We start from the raw sequence: 17,068 nt of genomic DNA, 5'->3' as shown, positions 1-17,068 counted from the left end.
TCTTCCAGGTCCTCCGCTGTCTCTGACTGGATCACAATGTCATCGGCAAACCTCAAAGTTTTTATTTTTTCTCCACGGATTTTGATTTCCTATTCCGAATTTTTCTTTTGTTTCCCTTTACTGCTTGCTCAATATACAGATTGTATAACACCGGGGAGGGGCTACAACCCTGTCTCAACCACTCCCTTCTCAACCACTGGTTCCCTTTCATGCCCCTCGATTTTTCTAAATGCCATCTGGTTTCTGTACAAATTATAAATAGCCTTTCGCTCCCTGTATTTGAACCCTACCACCTTCAGAATTTGGAAGAGAGTATTCCGGCCAACGTTGTCAAAAGCTTTTTCTAAGTCTACAAATGCTAGAAACATAGGTTTGCCTTTTCTTAATCTGTCTTCTAAGGTATGTCGTAGGGTCAGTATTGCCTCACGTGTTCCAACATTTCGACGGAATCAAAATTGATCTTCCCCGATGTTGGCTTCTAACGGCTACGATGAACTGAAGACAATTCAGTTTGCTTTAAGGGAGACCAAAGTCATTAAAATCGGATGAAAGTTGTAGCGTGGGCGACGACAGCCATGCCGAAAAACATGGTTTTGGAAAAAACGCGTTTAAATTTTGAGAAGTAATATATATATATAAGGCAAAAGCTTGAAACTTACTGGATATCATCGGTGCCTGGTCTATAGTAACTATCATCCCGGCTAGCGGATGGCCGTTTTCTACTACTTTGACCTGATAGGCCCTTTTCGTCACTGAACGCTTCGCCGCTGGCGCCTCTGTCTTCACTGAATCGGCACATTTCGCCGCCGATTTTGATTTGAAGGGCTTTAATGTAGTATGCATTACGCAGTAGTAATGAAGTATGGCCTACACTGAATATACATACGGCCAAATTTGAAGCAGTGTCGAAAATTTCGCTTCGACTGGGGGTTATTTTCGGAGCGTAACTCCAAATGCGATTAATGAAACTTTCCTTCACATTTCGAGCGAAACCATCCAAACAACAATCCAGCAGATCAAGTTTACTCAAATCGCTGTAAATAGGGAGCGTGAGCATGGAATCGGTTCTCTATCGCCGAGGTGTGCCATGAACGCCCGGCTTCAAACGCTCACAGACTCGTTACTTTTTGGAGTTTGTACATAATATTTTGGCGAACAAATCTTCAATGCATATACATTCGAATTCCATAATGAAATAAATTCGAGTTTTTTTCGACCGTCACCCTGTCGTTCCCCCTTAACGGAGCAATCATTAAGCGATCACAGATACTTGCGAAGGTGTTTCCTGCAGTAAGTTCAGGAACATGCGCAGCAGTTAAAAAGGCCTGGAACGGAACTGTACACAATTACGTTCCGCTTCGTCGCGTACATTGAGCCTGGCGGTACTCACCGGTGGTGCGGCGGCGGCGGCGCGGGAGGCGAGCAGCGCGGCGGACGGCGGCGGCGGGGGCGGCGGGGGCGGCGTCGACGTCTGGTCGGAGCTGGGCGAGGTGGTGCTCGTGGCCGTGGTCACGCTCGCCGTCAGGAAGAGGCTCTCGCGCGTCTGGCACTCGTTGTCGCGGGTCTCGGGCTGCGGCGCCAGGAAGTCGCACAGGTCCACCTCGTCCTGCTCCTGCGAACACGCCGACACACTCTGTGGAGTCGGTCCAAACCAGCCTTTACAATCTGTCTGCTCTTCTTAATCTATGGCGTGGACAAAATACAGGCTGTGAGTCGTATACGTCCTGATACACTCCTGGAAATGGAAAAAAGAACACATTGACACCGGTGTGTCAGACCCACCATACTTGCTCCGGACACTGCGAGAGGGCTGTACAAGCAATGATCACACGCACGGCACAGCGGACACACCAGGACCCGCGGTGTTGGCCGTCGAATGGCGCTAGCTGCGCAGCATTTGTGCACCGCCGCCGTCAGTGTCAGCCAGTTTGCCGTGGCATACGGAGCTCCATCGCAGTCTTTAACACTGGTAGCATGCCGCGACAGCGTGGACGTGAACCGTGTGTGCAGTTGACGGACTTTGAGCGAGGGCGTATAGTGGGCATGCGGGAGGCCGGGTGGACGTACCGCCGAATTGCTCAACACGTGGGGCGTGAGGTCTCCACAGTACATCGATGTTGTCGCCAGTGGTCGGCGGAAGGTGCACGTGCCCGTCGACCTGGGACCGGACCGCAGCGACGCACGGATGCACGCCAAGACCGTAGGATCCTACGCAGTGCCGTAGGGGACCGCACCGCCACTTCCCAGCAAATTAGGGACACTGTTGCTCCTGGGGTATCGGCGAGGACCATTCGCAACCGTCTCCATGAAGCTGGGCTACCGTCCCGCACACCGTTAGGCCGTCTTCCGCTCACGCCCCAACATCGTGCAGCCCGCCTCCAGTGGTGTCGCGACAGGCGTGAATGGAGGGACGAATGGAGGCGTGTCGTCTTCAGCGATGAGAGTCGCTTCTGCCTTGGTGCCAATGATGGTCGTATGCGTGTTTGGCGCCGTGCAGGTGAGCGCCACAATCAGGACTGCATACGACCGAGGCACACAGGGCCAACACCCGGCATCATGGTGTGGGGAGCGAACTGCTACACTGGCCGTACACCACTGGTGATCGTCGAGGGGACACTGAATAGTGCACGGTACATCCAAACCGTCATCGAACCCATCGTTCTAGCATTCCTAGACCGGCAAGGGAACTTGCTGTTCCAACAGGACAATGCACGTCCGCATGTATCCCGTGGTACCCAACGTGCTCTAGAAGGTGTAAGTCAACTACCCTGGCCAGCAAGATCTCCGGATCTGTCCCCCATTGAGCATGTTTGGGACTGGATGAAGCGTCGTCTCACGCGGTCTGCACGTCCAGCACGAACGCTGGTCCAACTGAGGCGCCAGGTGGAAATGGCATGGCAAGCCGTTCCACAGGACTACATCCAGCATCTCTACGATCGTCTCCATGGGAGAATAGCAGCCTGCATTGCTGCGAAAGGTGGATATACACTGTACTAGTGCCGACATTGCGCATCCTCTGTTGCCTGTGTCTATGTGCCTGTGGTTCTGTCAGTGTGATCATGTGATGTATCTGACCCCAGGAATGTGTCAATAAAGTTTCCCCTTCCTGGGACAATGAATTCACGGTGTTCTTATTTCAATTTCCAGGAGTGTATTTTGCTAATTGAGAGAGGAAGAGGTAGAAACATGAAATATGGGTAGTAATATGGAATGCTACGACTTTTCTCCTCGTGAAAGATGCTGCTTGAAAACTACGTTCACCACTGCTTTGGGAAGTAATCATATCACATTTGGGAGCCATTGCGAGTGAGCGAATTCACTAGGAGGCATATTTGTTGCAGGTTGCTGGCTTTCTGTTTCATTGTTGTCATAACACATAAATCATTAATATATTTTGTAAACAGACGTTTAGCTAACACATTACGATGTGTAATAGCTTGTTTGTTGCCTATTTAAATTTAACTCTCGATTTTATTAGCATTTCTGAATTTCAGGATGGCTGTGTCGCTAATCTGGGATACTACTATTCCATATTTGTACCCCAGTACTCCATATTTGTACCATACTTTTCACAGTCTGTTTTGCCTATAGAAATTGCTTCAGAAATGATTTCACGAGCTCTAAAGCAATACGATGAGTCTGCTGTGCAAAATTTTCTTTTTGAGTCATCAGTCTTGTGACTGGTTTGATGAGACCCGCCACGAATTCCTCCCCTGCGCCAACATCTTCATCTCAGAGTAGCACTTGCAGCCTATGTCCTCAATTATTTACTGGATGTATTCAAATCTCTGTCTTCCTCTACAGTTTTTGCCCCCTACAGCTCCCTCTAGTCCATGGAAGTCATTCCCTGATGCCTTAACAGATGTCCTCCCTTATCCTTGTCAGTGTTTCCGACATATTACTTTTCTCTCTGATTCTCCGCAAAATCTCCTCACTCCTTACCTTATAAGTCCACTTAATTTTCAACATTCGTCTCTAGCTCCACATCTCAAACGCTTTGATTCTCTTCTGATCCGGTTAGCACAGTTCATGTTTCACTAACATACAATGCTGTGCTCCAAACGTATACTCTCAGAAATTTCATCCTTCGATTAAGCCCTATGTTTGATACTAGTATATTCTTTTGGCAACGAATGCCCTTTTTGTCAGTGCTTGTCTGCTTCTAGTGTCCTCCTTGCTGGGTCCGTCATTCGTTATTTTGCTGCCTAGGTAGCAGAATTTCTTAACTTCATCTACTTCGTGATCATCAACCCTGATGCTAAGTTTCTCGCTGTTCTCATTTCTCATTATTCTCGTCTTTCTTCGATTTACTCTCAATACGTACTCTGTATCCTCCCATTCAGTAGCTCACGTAATTCTTCTTTACTTTCACTCAGGGTGGGAATGTCCTGTGCGAATCGTGTCATTGATATCCGTTCACCTTGAAATTTAATTTTACTCGTGAACCTTTCTTTTATTTCAGTCATTGCTTCTTCGATGTACAGACTGAACAGTATGGGCGAATGACTACATCCCTATCTTACACCCTTTTTAATCCGAGCACTTTGTTCTTGCTCGTCCACTCTACGCTTTTGTACATATTTTATACTACCCGTCTCTCGTTATAGCTTACCCCCATTTTCCCCAGGATCGAACATCCTGCATCATTTTACATTGTCGAACGCCTTTTCCTTGTCCACATATCCTATGAACGTGTCTTCCTATGCAAATAGTTGCTGTGTAAATAGCAATTACAAATGTTAGAGACAAGAAAATGGTCCACTCCAGAAACCTGGATGTTACAAATGTCGCACTCGAAACCGTGTCAAAGCCTTGAGTGTGCCTCCTCATGCCTCCAACAACATCGATCACCTGGATAGAACTTTCATGACTCCTTAGAAAGCCTATTATTCTGACCTGGTACGCATATGGATGAGGAAAAATAGAAGTCCAGTAACGAACATGGACATCGCCGAACTGAATGCGAAGGTCTACATCAACTGCTTGACAGGGGATGTGGCAGTCAAAGTGTTAAGGGTGACAGGAAATACCCGTTAAACCCCCATGTTTTCGCCGATGCAGATTTCATTGCCAGCAATGAAGGAATAATTAAGGATTTGCCTAATGATCCAGTCAGTGTAACATCTGCAGGAGCTGTGGCTAATGTTGAAGTCGAATGAGGAACACCTCCTGCCACGTCTGAAATTACACCTTGTCAAATCTCGCCGATTGCACAAAGAAGAGACCAGGAATGAAGGGAAAAAAAGCAGCTCCTTTAGCAGGCCTAATCTTGTCTCCATACAAGACATCTGTTGAAGTATCGAAGACAGCTACAAGTAAACCGGAGACAAAGAAGCAGGAGGCACTAAAGCCTAGGAAACAAGGATCACCTGATTCTGAGGATGTTTCTAGTGTGAGAGAAAATTCGTCGAACATTAGTAGCCTTCTGGACAAAAGTGTAACCGCTAATGAAGATGGCAAATTCTCTTTTGCTCAGGTAAATTTTCACAGAACTAGGCAAGGGAGAATGGATAACGTGTCTAATGTGCAAAATCTGGGTGCTCACTGAATGTGCACGTTACGGTAAAGGACGATATGTGTGTGATTTCTGCAAGTGAAATTACATAGAGTAAGGAATTTAATAATTGAAAAGGGTATATTTTGTGTATTTTTCTGTTGTATTATGATTTCTAGTCTTTTTATAATGAATTATTAGATTTTACTTTATTTGTTTTAATCTTAAGAAATTTGAAATGAGTTAAGTATTTCATATTTGTACTCTATAACCTGAAGTGCCAAAAATCCAAACTTTGTGTTACGTACGGTTTTTGAATTCGAAAATACAAGAAACATTAAAATATTTCCCAGAGTATGTTCTACAGACATTTAGTTTACTTAATGTGAAAAAAGGAGAAATTTATGAACGAAAAACAGAATGATATTCTATATTTGTACCACTTCCTCTACTTTAATACACACGCACTTCACTGTGTCAGTTTTTTTTTTCCTGCAAACACATCACATAATTTTCTACCTGTTGTTTACTCCATAGTCGTACCTGTATCGTAAAGAGGACTACGCCTTTCAGTATAGACTATCAGTTCTGTGCCCACGCATCCAGACGTCAGTACCTGCCCTGCTGCCAAGGGGAAAATGAACATTAATGGCTTGCTTGTGCCAAGCGCACTTGGAGTTAGTATCCACCACAAAAACATATTACTCGTAAGTAGTTCTTTGTCTGCAGATGAAGTAATACAGATGCAATGTTCTTCAGTACACTGTCCTCAGTCATCAGGAGAAATAACTGGCCCAGAACGTATTACATTTACCTTACATCACTCGCTCCCAGGACTGAATATGTCAAGTTGGGTCACCATTTTGAGTTCCATGAAATATGTACTAGGCTAGTTTTATTTTGCTCTCCCTGCATATAATCGATTTAGGAGACAAAGTGAGAAAATCTCTTAGATGGTGCCAGCCGCTTTGGCCGAGTGGCTCTGGGCGCTTCAGTTTGGAACCGCGCGACCGCTACGGTCGCAGGTTCGAATCCTGCCTCGGACATGGATGTGTGTGACGTCCTTAGGTTGGTTAGGTTTAAGTAGTTCTAAGTTCTAGCGGACTGATGACCTCATATCTTAAGTCCCATAGTGCTCAGGGCCATCTTAGAGTGTTCTCAAATGATCCCTCTAGAAAAGCCGTCAGAAGATCAAAACCGGTTGCAAAATCATATCAACAAGATATCTGCATGGTGCTAAAATTGGCAGCATCCTTAAACGATAGTACGTTTGAGGTCCTCCACTGGTTGGTTCAAATGGCTCTTAGCACTATGGGACTTAGCATCTGAGGTCATCAGTCCCCTAGAACTTAGAACTACTTAAACCTAACTAAGGACATCACACACATCCATGCCCGAGGCAGGATTCGAACCTGCGACCGTAGCAGTCGCGCGGTTCCGGACTGCAGCGCCTAGAACCGCGTGGCCACCGCTCCTCCACTGGCACTAAATATATTGCATTATGTTTACATCTACAAACATTTTCCGCAAGTCGTCATAAGGTGCTTAACGGAGGGTATCTTATACCACTACTGGTCATTTCCTTTCCCATTCCACTCATAAACAGGGCAAGGGAAAAACGACAGTTTATATGCCTCCATACTGACCCTAGTCTCTCTTACCCTAGCTTCGTGGTCCTTATGCAAAATGTACAGTGCCGGCATTAGAATCGTTTCTGCCGTCAGCCTTCAAATGGCCATTCTCTAAAGTTCGTCAATAGCGTTTCGCGAAAAGTACGTGGTCTTTCCTGCAGGGATTTGTGTTCACAAAGCGTCTCCGTAACACCTGCTAGTAACAAATTTAGCAATCTGCCTTGAGTTGCCTGGATGTCTTCCTGTAATCCTACCCATTGGGGATCCCAAATACGTGAGCAGTACTCAAGAACGTGTCGCATTAATGTTCTACAGGCGCTTTCCTTTACAGATGGGCTACACTTCCCTAAAATTCTCCCAAAAAAATGAAGTCGACTGTTCGCCTCCCGTGCTACCGTCATTGCGTACTCGTTCAATTTTATGTCACTTTGAAACGTTACTCCCTGATACACAATCGATGTGAGTGGAACAGCACACTACTAATACTACGGATTGTCTTTCTTACCATCTGCGTTAACTTATATTTTTCTACATCTAGAGAAAGCTGCCATTCATAAATTTTATGTAATCTTGCAGCCTTATACAGTCACTGAATGACGATATCTTCCCTTACATCACAGCGTCATCACTAAATAGCCGCAGAGTTTAGTTGCAGAAAAAAAATCACACAAATTTAAAGGTTGTCGATTCAAACAAAAACTTACAGTTTACAATTACGAAAAATTTAAATTGGAAATTTTAAGAAATTGCTATGGGGAAAGTGAACAAAAAATTACGTTTTATTGGCACATCTGGAAGTAGCAGCATATTGACTAAAGATGCCGCCTGCGCTACGCTTGTCCGTCCTCTTCCGGAATATTGTTGCTCCACAATGGATACTTAAGAGATGTGATTTACGGAGGACCTCCAAAACGTTCAAGTAATGGGAGATCCGTTTGCAATTACCAAATAGGAGGGACAGCGTCACGAGGATGATATCAGAGATGGAATGACAGTCATTAAAACGACGGCGATTTTCATTGCGGCGAGATTTCAATAACGACTTTCTCCTCCGAATGCCAAAATATGTTGTTGATTCCCACCTACCTAGGAAGAATGACGATTGTAATAAAGTAAGAGAAATCAGAACTGACGCTAAAAATTTAAGTGTTCATTTTTCCATGTGCTATTCGAGGGTGGAAATGTTGAGAAAATACACTCCTGGAAATTGAAATAAGAACACCGTGAATTCATTGTCCCAGGAAGGGGAAACTTTATTGACACATTCCTGGGGTCAGATACATCACATGATCACACTGACAGAACCACAGGCACATAGACACAGGCAACAGAGCATGCACAATGTCGGCACTAGTACAGTGTATATCCACCTTTCGCAGCAATGCAGGCTGCTATTCTCCCATGGAGACGATCGTAGAGATGCTGGATGTAGTCCTGTGGAACGGCTTGCCATGCCATTTCCACCTGGCGCCTCAGTTGGACCAGCGTTCGTGCTGGACGTGCAGACCGCGTGAGACGACGCTTCATCCAGTCCCAAACATGCTCAATGGGGGACAGATCCGGAGATCTTGCTGGCCAGGGTAGTTGACTTAAACCTTCTAGAGCACGTTGGGTGGCACGGGATACATGCGGACGTGCATTGTCCTGTTGGAACAGCAAGTTCCCTTGCCGGTCTAGGAATGGTAGAACGATGGGTTCGATGACGGTTTGGATGTACCGTGCACTATTCAGTGTCCCCTCGACGATCACCAGTGGTGTACGGCCAGTGTAGGAGATCGCTCCCCACACCATGATGCCGGGTGTTGGCCCTGTGTGCCTCGGTCGTATGCAGTCCTGATTGTGGCGCTCACCTGCACGGCGCCAAACACGCATACGACCATCATTGGCACCAAGGCAGAAGCGACTCTCATCGCTGAAGACGACACGTCTCCATTCGTCCCTCCATTCACGCCTGTCGCGACACCACTGGAGGCGGGCTGCACGATGTTGGGGCGTGAGCGGAAGACGGCCTAACGGTGTGCGGGACCGTAGCCCAGCTTCATGGAGACGGTTGCGAATGGTCCTCGCCGATACCCCAGGAGCAACAGTGTCCCTAATTTGCTGGGAAGTGGCGGTGCGGTCCCCTACGGCACTGCGTAGGATCCTACGGTCTTGGCGTGCATCCGTGCGTCGCTGCGGTCCGGTCCCAGGTCGACGGGCACGTGCACCTTCCGCCGACCACTGGCGACAACATCGATGTACTGTGGAGACCTCACGCCCCACGTGTTGAGCAATTCGGCGGTACGTCCACCCGGCCTCCCGCATGCCCACTATACGCCCTCGCTCAAAGTCCGTCAACTGCACATACGGTTCACGTCCACGCTGTCGCGGCATGCTACCAGTGTTAAAGACTGCGATGGAGCTCCGTATGCCACGGCAAACTGGCTGACACTGACGGCGGCGGTGCACAAATGCTGCGCAGCTAGCGCCAGTCGACGGCCAACACCGCGGTTCCTGGCGTGTCCGTTGTGCCGTGCGTGTGATCATTGCTTGTACAGCCCTCTCGCAGTGTCCGGAGCAAGTATGGTGGGTCTGACACACCGGTGTCAATGTGTTCTTTTTTCCATTTCCAGGAGTGTATATGATAGTAGTTCTAAGAATCCTCTGGCAAACACTTCACTGTGAATTGCAGAGTAGTCATATAGCTATAGATGTAGATGTGTCTGTTGAACGGCTCTGATGCTGACCTCAAACTTCGCTGATCCATCGTCTCACCAGGGCGGTAGAGCTTTTTGTTTAATGAAACTCTTCACAATCTGAAAAAGTATGTAATAAGGCTTCTGTAAAGACACCAAAACATCGACAAAATACAATGTATATCTCTCAGATCCGCCGCAAGATCTTGTCCTTAATATCCCACAATATTTCCTGGAGGCAAGAGCTCGATACCCTCTGGTTTTTGTTACTGATGGCAAGTATCAACTGCCTGTGCGGACACCGCCAGTTGCTGCTTGCAAGCAGTAACAAACAGCTACACCAGACCATGTCGGGCATTTACCTCTATGACATATTGTGGGATACACGAAACGTGATCTGAGAGGAATAAGGCAGAAAAACTGAAAAGGGAAATGCAAAAGCTTAATCTAGCTATAGTAGGGGTCAGTGAAGAGAAATAGAAGGATACAAGGATTCATGTTCAGATGAGTGTAGGGTAATATCAACAGCAGCAGAAAATGGGGTAGCGGAAGTAGGATTCATTATGAATAGAAAGGAAGGGAGAACAGTGTGTTGCAGTGAACAGTTCGGTGATAAGGTTGTTCTTACCAGAAGCGACAGCAGATCAACACCGACAACGATAGTTAGATACACGTCGACGTCGCAAGCTGAAGATGAAGAGGTAGAGAAAATATATGAGGATATTGAGAGGGTAATACAGTACACAAAGGGAGATGAAAATCTAGTATTCATGGGGGTTCAAAATGGCTCTGAGCACTATGGGACTTAACTTCTGAGGTCATCAGTCCCCTAGAACTTAGAACTACTGAAACCTAACTAACCTAAGGACATCACACACATCTATGCCCGAGGCAAGATTCGAACCTGCGACCATAGTGGTCACGCGGATCCACACTGTAGCGCCTAGAACCGCTCGGCCACCCCGGCCGGCGGTGAACATTCATGGGGGACTGGAATGCAATTGTAGGGGAAGGAGTATAAGAAAAGGTTACAGGAGAATAAGGGCTTGGGACAAGGAATGAGAGGGGGAAAGACTAATAGAGTTTTGTAATAAATTTCAGCTAGTGATAGTGAAAACACTTTACAAGAATCGCAAGAGGAGGAGCTATACTTGAGAAAACCGGGTGATACGGGAAATTTCAGTAAGATTACATCATGGTCAGACAGATATGACGAAATCAGATATTGGTTTGTAAGGAGCAGATATAGAATCAAATCACAATGTGGTAGTGATGAAGAGTAGGCTGATGTTCAAGAGATTAGTCAGGAAGAATAAATGCGTAAAGAAGTGGAATATGCAAGTACTAAGGGATGGCGAGACACGCTTGAAGTTCTCTAACGCTATAAATACAGCAATAAGGAATAGCTCAGTAGGCAGTACAGTTAAAGAGGAATGGAAATCTCTAAAAGGGGCAAGAAAAATTACTTCAGTTGATAAATGGATGAAGGAAGTATAAAAATCTTCAGCGAAATTTAGGATTTTTGAAATAGAAGACACTTATGAATAAAATAAATAGGAAGTGAAGCGAAGCTAAGGCGAATTGCCTACATGAAAAATGTACAGAAATCGAAAAAAAATGTTATTGTCGGAAGGACTGCCTCAGCGTACAGAAAGGTAATAACAGTCTTTGGTGAAATTGAAAGCAAGGGCGATGGCATTGAGGAAGCTCTGGGTATATCGCTCTACGAGAGGGAGAATTTGCCTGGTGTCATGACGGATTAAGAAACGTCATCCACATCATCCCGAAGGTAACAAGAGCTGACACGACCGAGAATTATCGCGCAGTCAGCTTCACGGCTCATGTATGCACCAGAGAAACAATTCTGACAGCGGTTGATATTGGAAGCAATTCTGAAAAAACTTAAGACACGTCCACGGGATTTTTCGACCCGGAAAAAGCGTTCGACAATATAAAATGGTACAATATTTTCGAAGTTCTGAGGAAAATAGTGATAAGCTGTGATATACCATACGTACAAGAACGAAGACGGAACAACAGGTCTGGAAGAACAAGAACGAAGTGCTCGGATTAAAAATGGTGTATGACAAGGATGTAGTCTTTCCACCTACTGTTCAATCTGCACATCAAAGAAGCAATGACAGAACTCAAAGAAAGTTTCAAGAGTGGTATTAAAGTCCAAGGAGAAGGTCTCAATAATACGATTCGCTGATGTCTTTGCTATGCTCAGTGAAACTGAAGAGGAATTACTGAATCTGTTGAGTGCAACGAACAGTCTGATGAGTACTGAATATGGATTGGGAGTAAATCGAAGGAAGACGAAAGTAATGAGTAGTGGCAGAAACAAGAACAGCGATAAACTTAACATCTTGATTAGTGACCACGAAGTAAATGAAATTATGGAATTATGACACAAAGGCAACAAAGTAACCCATGACGGACGGAGGAAGAAGGACATCGAAGCAGACAAGTACTTGCAAAAAGGGAATTCCTCTCCAACAGACTTATACTAGTATCAATTTGAGGAAGAAATTTCTGAGAATGTACATTAGTGGAACAGCATCGTATGTTAGTGAAACTTAGCCTGTGGAAAAACTGGAAAAGAAGAGAATGGAAGATTTGAGATGTGCTACAGAAGAATGTTGAAAATTAGGTGTAGTGATAAGGTAAGTACTGAGGACGTTCTCCGAAGAATCGACCAGGAAAGGAATATATGAAAAACACTAGCAAAAAGGAGATGCAGGAAGATAGGACATCTGGTAAGACACCAAGGAATAGTTTCTACGTCCTTGATGGTGCTCAGTGGAGTAAAAAACGAGAAGAAATATGGAGATTGGATTACATCCATCAAATAACTGAGGACGTAGGTTGCAAATGCTGTTCTGAGACGATAAGATCGGCACAAGAGGGGATTTCCTGGCGGGTCGCATCAAACCAATCATAAGACTGATGACTCAAATAAATATCTTATTTAATTAATAAAATATATTAAGTAACTGAAAAAACAAATAAATAAAGGGAACATCCTTTAGATCCTTTCTCACTGTAGGACTCCCATCTCTACATTTTTTCTCTACCTTTGAACTGTTTCCCAGACATGATTTCACGTCATACAGTGCCTCCTAAGCTGTTTAAAGTTTTCTGCTGCCTATCAGGAAATGCTGATGAAAGTGGCTTCCATAACGCGATTCACACAGTGCTATTAGTCTATGCATTGCACGTTCTTGATGCCATTTTGCAACGTTCGTTGAACTACTACAGAACCAATCTCGCAGTTCCTCTCCAAAATTCAGGAGCAACGTGAAAGTGAATTTTTTAAGCAGCATTTATATCCTCACAAGGAAATTTAAGGTGGGGATAGATTGCGAGACCTACGGGATCATTACCGCTTCGCAAATAGTTGTGAGTGAAAGCGATGACCCAGGAGACTCACGGTGTTGTTCGCGGTATGAGCCGTAGCATTTTCCCGCAGAAACCAAGAGTACTGAAGTTGGCCATCAGGTATATTGCTTGTATTTTATGGATCATCTGTAGATAGCGCTCACTATTCGCTGTACCATGAAATAATATGTTGAAGTTTCACCGGCATGAAGGTGTGCAGCAAACTTCCACTTTCTGTATGTGAAGAGGCTGATTTGGATTTTTTTTCTTAGCCAAACAGCGTGAATTTTGTGCATTCAGTTACGCATAAAGTTAGACTCAAGCCGCATGATATCAAAACCAGTTATGAAAATATTCATCATCTGTTGTTGCAGAAAACTGCTCGTTTCCCATTGTCTTCAGCTAAGAAGTCATGAACAGCACTACTGCTGGGCAGTACTAACGGAGAGACCTGTCTAAAAGCATCCGCAGTCTTATTTATGCTCTTTACGGATATCGAACATAATCGTCTTCACTACACGATATTTCGTTGATCCATCCGGTCACCATCTACAGCGGCGGTCGCTGAGTACACAGTCACACCGGAACTGAATGTACAACAGAAACGTCGGCCCCTTTATACCCCGGGTCCAGGCCACTGCGCCTGCGCGAGAAGTGGAAGAGCAGCCCCCTGCGAAGCGAAGAATTGCAGCGCCGCCGGCAGTAGAAACTGGCCAAAGTGATGAATCGCAAAAGGAGCCACCGCTTCTGATGTTCATTCAGTTCCGGCGTGATTGTGTACTCAGCGATCGCACCTGAAGATGGCGGCCAGGTGGATGGCCGGAATCACATCCACAGTCTTCTTGGTACTCAAAGAATGTGCACCTTGCACGTTGATCATCTGTCATGGTCTCATGATTTTCAATCGTCTTCTTCTCTCTGCAACATTACTGGTCCTATTTGTCGTACAGCTGCCTGAAGATGGATAAATTTGATGTGTGGGAACCAGATTCTTTTTTTTTTTTTTTTTTACGGAAGTTCTGTGTCTCGGTCTAATTAACACTTTTAAAACACTTTGTGACAAAGAAATTTCTATGTTGTACTCTGTAATAGATTCTCCCGCCCCCCACAGTTAAACAAAGACGGTGCCCGCAACGATAGGAAACATTTTTCCACAAAACTACGCCATTTTCTGAGCGAGTTTTTCATTACACCTACCTCAGGCTGGCCGAACCATGGCCACTCACTTTCCACATCGCAGAAAGTATCCTTCGCTGGTGCCTGTTCTTACTTAACGCAACACACTGCAAAAATTTATCACCATCACAGTTTCAGCAGCACAATTGTCACGCAGATAAAATATATTTTATGGAGATTCTTTTTGTAATTTGAGTCTTTTTACATTTTCAGGCAAATGTTCCTGCATAGAATTAGCCTTCTTCCTGTTCTTCACACTGTCTGTTATGGTACTCGATGTCTTGTGTGGCCCTCCTACATTCTCTCTTTGTGGACATTTATAAATGACAGCCTCACCGGGAGCCATTCACTATGTGTAAGGCCAAAGCGTTCTTTCCAATGTCTGCTATTTCTTTCTTTTGTCTTTTTTTCGTTTGGTTTACATGGAGGGTGGCTATCATTAAACTTTCGCTACTTGAGCAATTGTAGATGGGAAACTATTTACCTTATGGGTACCGAAATTCATAGGAATGATGTTCAGCTTGTGCGCTGCAGGTTTCGCGTTGTTAGTGTCGTGACTTGCCGCTGGGCAGCGTTACTGGTACGGCGACGTAGGGCGGAAACACAAGCGTCTGTGTGCACTACAGCTGCAGGCAGTTAACATGGGTCTGGATGAGGTGAGCAGCGCTTTACTCATAAGCCCGTCCTGTCAAAACAATAGCAATAATGCTGATGCTCTTCGTGAGTATCGAAGCACTAAAGACATACGGAGATGTCCTCTTTCCGCACCGAGGTTGAAGAACTTCATTCGGAAGTTAGAACTGACTGACTGACTGTCTGGGAATTGCCACTGGGTGAGACCAGCGACCAGTTGCGCCACAAGCTGCAGTTACTGTTGCCATGGTTGAGAATGCTGGGCGCAATGTGCGATCTTCCAGCAGTGCACGACAGCTGAACATTCCTTGGTCCACCGTTCGAAAAGTACTGCGAACAGTTGTGAAGTGGAATCTCCAGCGCGATTCGAGGCTCTCGTGAAGGCAAATAGTCTCATTTTGAACAACGGTTATAAATTGGAACTTACAAATGGTAGGCAATTTTAACAAATGTTACCCACTCATGTTGACATTAAAATGTGTTTCTTTAAAAGGGTTATTCGTTATTTCCCTTTCGCATGCCCGTACAAATATATTCACAACTTTTATTTTCCTACGATTAGTCGCTTTTCATAGGGGCCCTCATAAATAGTGCCGGCCGGGGTGGCCGAGCGGTTCTAGGCGCTACAGTCTGGAACCGAGCGACTGCTACGGTCGCAGGTTCTAATCCTGCCTCGGGCATGGATGTTTGCGATGTCCTTAGGTTGGTTAGGTTTAAGTAGTTCCAAGTTCTAGGGGACTGATGACCTTAGATGTTAAGTCCCATAGTGCCCAGAGCGATTTGAACCATTTCATAAATAGTGAAACTTTAATTATAATCACCCTGTATTCCTGATCTTACCTTGTATTCCCATTTCTTTAAGCTAGTCGCTCGTATGTCGTTCCACTCTTCTTGGAAACTTCATTTCCTCTGTCTGTGTTCTAAAGTCTTCTCTTCCGTAAGTGAGGTTTGGTACTGCTACAGTTTTATAAAAAAATTTTGTTGGGTTTCTTTCCTGGCTCTGTTCTAAAAGTTTTACAATCGGTCCTCATATGGATGTGAATGTATTTAAGTTTTGGCCGACGTCACTGTTTGTACATATTTGATGTAGAATCTTAGAAATTTAAGATGTTTAATTTTCTCCGAGATTTTGTTGCTCAAGACTACTTTTAATCTTACTGGTTGTATGCCCTGATAATCCATCACTTTCGTTTTATCTGCAGTCAGTTTCTTGTTGTATTCTGAGGTTATCTGCGGCAGCTTGTAGACTCCCGTTTGGAGGTCTTATTCATTCTCTGCAATTAGTGTTAGGACATCTTGATATCATTTAGTTTACTGTCACAATCAAAGAGTACTGCTTTTCTATTCAGAGTTTTACATTTATTTATCACTTCATCTATCTATGCACGCACTATGGGGGAAATAGTGCATTTTTGTCTTCTCCCTTTGTATTCACTGGCATTGTTATTGTGTTTCCGTGTCTATAACAATTTCGGTGCTTCTGTGGACTTTTTATTTATGAGATCAGATACTCTGCGTCGCTCAACCATTTGGGGATCTCAGGGGAAAACGGGATGCCAGGGCACAAAGTAACTGTGCTGCTTTCTGGACTGGAAAAATACTGCAACCTATTGTAGTGACGTGTAGCTACGTCTCAGAATGGAAGGGAAGGAGCGACAGCCATTTTGACTTGGTGCGGATTGCGACTTTTAAGTCAACACTTGTCCTTCACATTTCCGATTATGTTTTATAACTTTTAGTGACTTTAAACGCACGATAAGACCTTTTTTTAATTGCACGCACTTAAATGGCGTGTAATCTTAAATTCATACCATTCACTATGCGCTAGGTACATAATAGGTTTAAATCCGTCTGTTATGATGCTCAATAAAAGTTGTTAACCAGAAATGTGCTGTCCGGGCGGAAGGGGATGAGGCAGAATGGATTAGTGTCTCGTCATTTTTTGGTGGAAGCAGATTTCAAACTATATAAAATTTTTCTTGCATTTCTAAACCGTGTGCATTTGTATTAGAAATACTGATAGACAACAACTGGATATGAAATCAATGGAAATGGCAGTTTCACCCGCTTTTGTTGCT

General features: G+C 44.8%; 1 protein-coding gene across 1 annotated transcript in view; it reads right to left on the bottom strand.

Moving 5' to 3' along the window:
• Nucleotides 1-1,477: 1,477 nt before the first annotated feature.
• The window catches only part of LOC126195752 (neuropilin and tolloid-like protein 2), a gene marked incomplete at its 3' end in the record, with an annotated part of 1,334,530 nt that continues 1,318,939 nt past the window's right edge, over nt 1,478-17,068 (bottom strand). Inside the window, exon 9 of the mRNA XM_049934379.1 lies at nt 1,478-1,612. Coding sequence (XP_049790336.1) covers nt 1,478-1,612 — 135 coding nt within the window. The remainder of the gene's footprint in view (nt 1,613-17,068) is intronic.

This window comes from Schistocerca nitens, chromosome 7 (genome assembly GCF_023898315.1).
Source record: "Schistocerca nitens isolate TAMUIC-IGC-003100 chromosome 7, iqSchNite1.1, whole genome shotgun sequence".
In the NCBI taxonomy this organism is placed as follows: Eukaryota; Metazoa; Arthropoda; class Insecta; order Orthoptera; family Acrididae; genus Schistocerca; species Schistocerca nitens.
Note: the sequence above shows the minus strand (reverse complement) of the source record. Positions and strands in the feature narration are given on the sequence as shown.